Source organism: Suricata suricatta, chromosome 2 (assembly GCF_006229205.1).
Source record: "Suricata suricatta isolate VVHF042 chromosome 2, meerkat_22Aug2017_6uvM2_HiC, whole genome shotgun sequence".
NCBI lineage: Eukaryota > Metazoa > Chordata > Mammalia > Carnivora > Herpestidae > Suricata > Suricata suricatta.
Window position 1 is genome coordinate 59,439,632 of NC_043701.1, and position 8,464 is coordinate 59,448,095.

At 42.5% G+C, this 8,464-nt stretch overlaps 1 protein-coding gene across 4 annotated transcripts in view; it reads right to left on the minus strand.

Annotated features, from left to right (window-relative positions):
- Positions 1-298: 298 nt before the first annotated feature.
- Positions 299-8,464, minus strand: part of STARD3NL (STARD3 N-terminal like) — a 45,522-nt gene continuing 37,356 nt past the window's right edge. For all 4 annotated transcript variants that reach the window (XM_029926837.1, XM_029926866.1, XM_029926855.1 and 1 more), the window contains 2 exons: positions 1,955-2,030; positions 299-792 (listed from right to left, as the gene is read on the minus strand). In XM_029926837.1, the coding sequence (XP_029782697.1) occupies positions 1,972-2,030 (59 nt within the window). In that variant the 3' untranslated portion in view covers positions 299-792; positions 1,955-1,971. The remainder of the gene's footprint in view (positions 793-1,954; positions 2,031-8,464) is intronic.

Genomic DNA, 8,464 nt, shown 5'->3' on the forward strand with positions numbered 1-8,464 from the left:
CACCAAAGTGAACATGCATATTTGAAAGAAAGAGTTTGCAATACACTTCAGTTTATTTCAATTGAAATTAGCCACAGAAAGAGAAATGATAGCAATTGTTTTCTAGTGTTCATCCAAAAGAAGAGTCTCATGTTATTTCAGAACCATACTGCAAAGGGAAGGATACTACTTCATAATAAAAATAATACAAAATGTCTGGTTGCACTGTACCATGCAATCATGCCTCTCCTCACCCCCTTCAGTAACTCCAATACTTTAAGCCCAAATACATGATGCCAAATAAGGAAAGTAAAATGAATCGTTTTGATACGTTGGATTTTATTACTTTTTAAAATTGTACAAAGAGCGCGTAAGCGTGAGTTAAAAAACACAGGGCAAATGTAGGATGTTACAAAAAGAAATACAAAAGAAATCTGAGACATGAGACAACACAATTCCAACCTGTGACTCAAATAAAAAGATACTTTCCTGCCTAAAAAAGTGTTATTCCAATATATTAAGAAGTCTTTTGATCGGGAATACACCACAAGACTCGGCTCCAACTACTCATGAACAGATCAGACTCGGTCTCACTGAACACCGCACGGATCATCACATTATGTCGCCGGCCACAGGCCAGCTCCTAAACTTACGTGGGTCTGGTAATGTCTATGAGGTATTACAATAAATAAGTTCTTTATTAGCCGTTCGCTGGAGGCAGCAATGGGGGGACAGCGTTTCAAGCCGCAACAGGAAGACCCCAGCTCTGGTCCTTTACTTCCTCCAGTGACTTTCAATGATGGAGTTTTCACACTTAGAAGAAGGGAGAAGAACATGCAAATATTTGAGAGGCAGTATTGACAAGTAAAGCGCTGCACTTTGCCCGATGGTGTGATGAGAAAGTCTGTGTGAAGATGGCAGGTGACAAATGCATGAAGGCCTGGGTGTGGCCGCGGAAGCATTGATTTTAAAGCCATTTTGAATTCGGCTGTTCACATGCGCCCATCTTTGCTGCCTCTCATCTGCCAAGGCAGAAAGCGGAAATGGAGCACTGGGGCGCGCGGGCTGTAGAAACAGGGCCCCGCTCGCTGCCTCCAGGCCACCTCCCAGGCTAGTCCCTGCCTGTCTCAGGTCCTCAGCAGCGCTGAGCCGGTTACCATGTTCCTTCCATCATCACGGGATTAGGCAGACTTGCTGCCACTACCATTCACTTTGTGTTCACTTGCTGCTCTGTCTGGGTGGGAGTGTTTTCCTTTGATGACCACAAGGGACCAAACAAAATGCACCCCCTTGAGGCCCATCAAGCTACAGCTCTGACCTGACTATACTTTTCATCTGGAAAGCTCCACGGCACCTGGGGACTGTAGGTGCAGAGCCAGAGCAGACACTCCTACCAGACTGGGAGGCCCACACCCCAGCTCTGCCCCTTGGCAGTGGTGCCCCCGGGACAGTCACTCACCACGCTCGTCCTGCTTGCCCAGGTGTACACAGGATGATCGGTACCCACATCGCACAGGACTGCTACCCTCACCCGGCACACTAGGTGGGGTTTGTAACTGCCTAACATTAGACAGGGAGACGGTCTGGCTAAGTAAACGATAGCCAACTCATTCTTACTGTTGAAATGTGGAGGGTAAGCAGACATACGATGGTGACCACGTTGCAGAGGGATTTACGGTGAATGCAAACACTGAATTACACGCTCTACACACGAAACTCCTGTATGTGCCAGTTTTACCTCAATTCAAACAAGAAGAAATGCAAACTCTGAGGTATTTTTCATACTTGACAAATTCATATGGATGCAAAAGAATGGTTAAGAAACTTTACATGAATAAAACGTGACTATAAATTCATGTGAACAGTATAAAGCTGGCTCTGTATTTATACAATTCTTCGAATTTCACCTTGGACCTATTCAAAGAAAACAATCCGTACTTAACTAGTTTGTTGTTATGCTTTTGGCTTCACTTACTGTAACAAAAGTAGTACTCATAGTTCCAAAAGTGGTTTTTCAGTGTCCTGCTTTTCTTCAGCTTCTTCTTCAGATCCTAGGAGGGAGGGAAAGGGAAGAAGGAAGAGTATCAGATTCCATTAAGGAAATAAGCAATTGTTTGAAATGATAATATATGGGCATCAAATCTGAAGTTGGTAGGGCATTTGCTTATTTAATCCCCAATATTAAAGGTTTAAGTTAAAAAGCTGTAACTGGAAAATAAAGTTTTACTTTATTTCTCGTAGGAAGAAAACACTTAAAATAGGATCTATCACTCATTCTAACTGTTGAATAGATTCCCCTTGTGTAGTTCTGAAAGTCTACACATGGAGCAAGCATTATTATCTACTGCTAGTCCTCCTCCTCTTTGCTGACAGGCTTGTGTATTTTTCAAGCAGAGATGACACTGAACTTTGGTATGAATCATTTAATCTACTTATTTTTAATGTTTATTTTTCATAGAGAAAGAGAGAGGAAGAGAGAGAGAATGAGAGAGAGCGAGGGAGGGGCAGAGAGAGCGAGGGAGAGAGAATCTGAAGCAAGTCCCAGGCTCAGAGCTGTCAGCACAGAGCTCAACATGGGGCTCGAACTCACGAACAATGAGATCATGACCTGAGTCAAAGTTGGGCGCTCAACTGACTGAGCCACCCAGGCGCCCCTACTTTTTTTAAAACTCGCTGTATCTGGTGAGAGAGAGTGGCAAGGACTTCCTAAAACCACGGGTGACAGCAGTGCAGCCCTGGGGCAACCGCGGTGGGTCCTGCCTTGTGAACCTCAGATCACTGGTAGACGCCATTTCACTCTGGGAGTATTTCTTTAGGAAACATGTCTGACAAAATAACACTTTTTTCCATTAAGAAGATTTTACTTCTAAAAATCTGGGGGGAAAAATCTAGGTGTTTGAAGGTAGGAAAAAAGTTAAATGATTATCTTATTTCCACAAAATATCGTGTGTCCACTTATATTTACATAGTTCACAACAGCATGAGAAGTGTATATTTTACAAAGTAAAAGCAAATATGTAATGAAAATACTACATCCCATAAGATCATATTTGCAAAAATAAAAACTTAAATACCGTGGTGACAATCAGAAAGACTCTAAAAAAATAACCAGAAAACTTGAATCATTTCTGGATATTTCAAAATACATAAAACAAACTGACTTTGTAAATTTTTCAGTTATTTTTAGATTATTTTTTAAAAAGGATTTAAATAATATCAGCAGTACAGCCACACTTATATGACATCACAAACATAAAACTAGCAGGAGACAAACTGAACTGTCAACACTGATGTAGTCACAGAGTTTGAAGGACAGGTTTTTTGGTTGCCAGTTTTTTTTTATGTTTATTTTTGAGAGAGAGAGAGGGAGAGAGAGAGAGACAGAATCCAAAGCAGGCTCCAGGCTCCCATCTGTCAACACAGAGACCAACACGGGGCTCAAACTCATGAACTGTGAGACTATAACCTGAGTGATGTCAGATGCTTAACCAACTGAGCCACCCAGGTACCTTTCTCTGGTTGCTGTTCTATGCACTTTTTTTTAATGTCTTTTTTTTTTTTTTTTAGAGACAGAGAGAGACAGCATGAGGAGGGGAGGGTCAGAGAGAGAGGGAGACACAGAATCCAAAGCAGGCTCCAGGCTCTGGCTGAGCTGTCAGCACAGAGCCTGACACAGGGCTTGAACCCACAAACCGTGAGATCATGACCTGAGCCAAAGCCAGACACTTAACTGACTGAGCCACCCAGGCGCCCCTCTATGCACATTTTTATAAAAGACCTGTGTTATTCTCACAATCCGGGAAGGAACATGAAAAAAAGATCTGTAGGAAGACCAAGGGAGCAGGTTAGAGAAGGGGCCTCCTCCTACACAAGGGAAGCGGCGGCCTCAGGGCTGCTCTCCTCTTGTCACATAACACACCTCAAACAACACATGTTTTTTCTTCTGAGAATGTCTGCCTGCATTAGAGTCAAGAACAAATCCGGTCCAGGAGAATGAACAGCAGAGAATCTGAAGAAAAGATAGTGTCCCACATCTTAACCTCATAAATGTCACACAGTCAGGTGAGGTTTGTGGAGACCTAGACAGACGAAGGCATAGTGGTTGGAATGCTTCACTTTCTAGCCTGCTAAACGGCTGTGACTTGCAGACACGCTGAGGCCGATTAACACACTTTCACTTTGAAATGAGTCTAAGGAGAACGGTCATGGTCATGCCTTTTCTTCCTGTTTCTGGGCTAACTTTCTACTGCCCGGCTAACAGCAGTTGAGCAACAAGGAGCTGACCCATCTTGGAGTTATTTAGGAATTCTAAATAAAGCCACACGACTACTGAAAATATTATAATATGTACGCTTTCCATAACCCAAAAGTAAATGCTAAGAAGGCCTTCTGGTTATGGTTAAGTGACATTAATAAATTTTCTCCTTGGGAAGCAACTATAAAACTCGACTAGATGAACAAAACTAACCACTTCAGCCGCTGGGAAATGTCCAAAGACATACAACAATCTGAGACGTGTGCATGCTTCAAAAACTGCAGAATTCAGGAAACAACGCTGGGGCTCCTGCCTGGAGTTGATCCCATTCTTCCCCCACCTCCCACCCCCCTGGGCATGAAGGTTCTTCCAAGATAGGGCAGGCGGTGGGGAGTGACGTGAGGGTGAGCCAACTGACTCGGGGTGCACAGGCAGGAAGGCGGGAGCTGCGCTGGTCTGAGGTGGAGGTCATGGCTGCAGCAGGCCGGTGCTGGGCGGAAGTTGGGGGCATGCTTCGTGGAGACCCAACAGGGCCCAAGCCAGCCCCACACTCCTGGCCAATCCCAGTGCCTTGGACATATGTGGAGGAGATGTGAAAAAGCAGCCAAGAGTACAAACTACTCAATATATACAAATAACCATTTGTCCATTTGTCAGAGGATGGAGGTCTTTTCTTCATTTCCAGTGTAATGAATGGATACTGTTAGATTAGTTTCCAGTGTCCAATATAGGGATTCATCTATTCGATACATTACTCAGTGTTTATCCCAATAAATGTACTCTTAATCCCTTTCACCTATTTCACTAACCCCCCCTCCCCACTTCCCTCTGGTTAAAAGTCTATTCTATACATTTAAGAGTCTGGTTTTTTATTTGTCTTTCTTTTCTTTGTTTGTTTTTTTTTTCTTTCTTAAACTCCACAAATGAGTGAACTCATATGGTAGTTGTCTCTCTCTGACTGACCTACTTCACTTAGCAGAGGATGAAAGTCTTATCAAGGTGTTTGAGCACAATTTCTGTCCAATCACTAATCACTGGCTACCACCAGGAGACACAGAAGTGATCCCTAGGGAGCTAGGCTTAAAAAAAAAAAAATTAAAATTAAAAATTTGTAAAAATTAAAACAAACAAACAAACAAACAAAACAACAACAACAACAAACCTGAGTAGAGTCATCAACAGCCATGCACTGTAAGGGACATAATTTCACAAATTTTGCCTAAGCGTTTTTTAAGCAAAAAAATAACAGTAAAAGCAACCTTTGGGAGAAAATTGGAATCTAGACTTGCTACAATATATGGAATTTAGAGTGGCTACAATATATTTTCAACAAAATATTTTTGAACTAAAAAAAAACAAGATATAAAGAATCAAAAAGTGTGACTATTCTCAGTGGGGGAAAACCCATGACAATTCAAAAGAAACTATCTCTTAATGTGTCCAGGTATTTTATTTAGCAGACAAAGACTTCAAAGCAGCTATTATAAATACGTTCAAGGATGTGCATCTACTGATGAATAAACAAAACACTGTATATCCATAAGATGGAATAGTATTAAGCCATATAAAGGAACTTATACCTGGTACAACATGAATGGCCATCAAGAACAGTATCCTAAGAAGCCACATGCAGAAAACTATATAGTCAATGATCATATTAATATGAATTATCCCCAAAAAGGCAAATTTTCAAGACAGAAAGATCAGTGGTTTATCCAGGACTGAAAATAGGAGTGGGGGCTAGATACAAACATTTTCAGATGAAAGAAGGGCTCTAAAACTAAACTGTGAAGTTGGTTTGAAAGGTATAAATTTACTGAAAATCATGCAATTGCACATTTAAAATGGATGAATTTTATGGTATGCAAGTTATAACTCACTTAAGCTGTTTTCTTTTTTTTTAATTTTTTAAATGTCTTTTATTTATTTTTTGAGAAACAGAGAGACACAGCATGAGCAGGGAAGGGACAGAGAGGGGGGAACACAGAATCAGAAGCAGGCTCCAGGCTCTGAGCTGTCAGCACAGAACTTGATGCAGGGCTCGAACCCACGAACCGTGAGATCATGACCCGAGCTGAGGCCGATACGCTTAACCGACTGAGCCACCCAGGCGCCCTTGTTCTTTTCTAAATAAAGTTATGTAGTATCCTCAGCAGTGATGTTTCAATACACTTTACCATTTTCAGTAAAAATTAGACAAACTGTGTTTCAAATCTATTGATTATACATGGGGTGACTACAGAATTGCTCATCGAAACAAGAACACTTCCTATAGATCAAAGCAGTTCTAATAATAATTACAGGGGCCACAGGGATAAGACAAGACTACCCAGGGCAAGCCAGCACGTATGGCTGGTTGCTATTCGAACGTGTCAAATTTGAATTACAGTCTCTTTTTCTAGATTTGCTTTGATTATATAATGCAATTGAGCTATTCTCCAATTTAAGTCTAATGATGATTTACAAGGTGACGGACTATCTTTTCCCCAGCATCACGGCCGGGCTCACTTCAGCTGTCTGACCACCATATCAACTTGAACCCAATCAACTGACAAGGCTTGTACTTCCTCATCCTTCCCCTGAACACACAGGTGAGCAGGATGTGGTTAGACCCACAGGCAGACCTGCACAAACCACCTTTATATTCCTTACAAGTACATCTAACAAAAGGTGCCAATTTTCAGAATCTGACACTAAAATTCAAGTGACTCTTTTACAAGAAAAAAATTTTAATTTTTGGCGACTCCGATTTATTTCTCTCTTCCTTCTCATTCCTTCCTTCCACAGTTATAAATCTACTACCTGCTAGCACTGCCCTGGGGGCTGGAGAAGGAAAGTCAAGAGCAGGCAAGCAGACCCCAGATGCCCTCTTGTCCCCGAGGCGCCAATCAGCACTGTGTCAGCCCCAGGGCAGCAGAAGCACAGACTCCTGTCCTGTGTCATTGTTAGCCCCTGGCCTAGTGAGCAAGCCTGGCTTTAGAGGGGACTCTCTTTTCTAGGCAGGGTAATTCCAATGATAGGTTTAATTTTAACTCTTTCCTAACTTGCATTTTCATACGCTGAAAATATAATACAATAGAGTAAGTCACACTGAAGCCTCCTTCTCTGTCTACTGCTCACCTGCTTTTTGTCTTGAACAAAGCAGCTACCTGAACCAGTCAGCTCCAAAATCCAATGAACTGGCAATACTCCCAACCACCACTAGGTGGGGGTAAAAGTCAGAGGCCAGAAGCCAATGGAATCAAGAACTGGAAAGCTTGATAAGAATGTGAGGTGTAACTCCTCCCAAAACTATTATCCTGCTGCTCTGAACTTCTAATTGGGTAAATATATTAGCACCAAGCACTCTTATTAGTCTTAGAAAAATAAAAGCTATATAAAAGCATGAACAACAATGTGAACTCCCTTTAAAAAAAAAAAAAAGACTTATATGACATAAAAAAAAACCTCAATGAAATAACCCTCAGAATGAGGTAATGAAAAGTTTAATACTTATACTGAGTATCTGATGCCTGAGAAAGAGATTTTCTACTAGTTCATATCTGTATTTCATCTGGCTCTGTGCTTAGATCCAGTATAGTCAAGACAACATCGAGTTGCTTGGAGTTCCAGTGACTCACTATGTCACACTGCTGTGCCTCGGGTCCTTCACATGACTCTTTCTGCCTGGAATCTGCTTTACTATCTTGTGAGTGTGTGTGTTTCCAATGGTTACTAAGCTCAGTGCTGGGAGTAAAATGACGCAGTCTCTAACCCAAGTTTCTGTCCGGGTGGTAGAAAGAGGCCAGGTCAGTGCTGAAGGCAGCGCAGATGACAGGTGGGGGAGATGTCCCAGGAAATGCAGAAAACGTTCTCCCAGGAGCTGGGGGTGGGGTTGTAGTGGGAGAGCCTTCTCTCCTGGGAGTGGACAGCAGGATTACAGAGGGCAGTGTGACAAACAGAAAAATCAAGCTGCCCAATGGCTTGATGGCTTGGGCTCAACGTTGTCAGCAAAGCCGAAACCACAAGGAGACGGTACCAGGAGGTTGGACGACTCGGTGAGTGAGGTCAAAATGGTGCTTTCTGCCAGGCTCAGGACACATGACTTCCTTAATCCTTTCTGCCACGGAGGGCTTCTGGGCAGGAGAAGGGGTGATCAGTGCTGCATTTCCATCAATACTGAGAGGCCGCACACGGAATAGCTGTGAGCACGGACTCCAGCACTGAGCGGGGGTTCAAATCCCAGCTGCT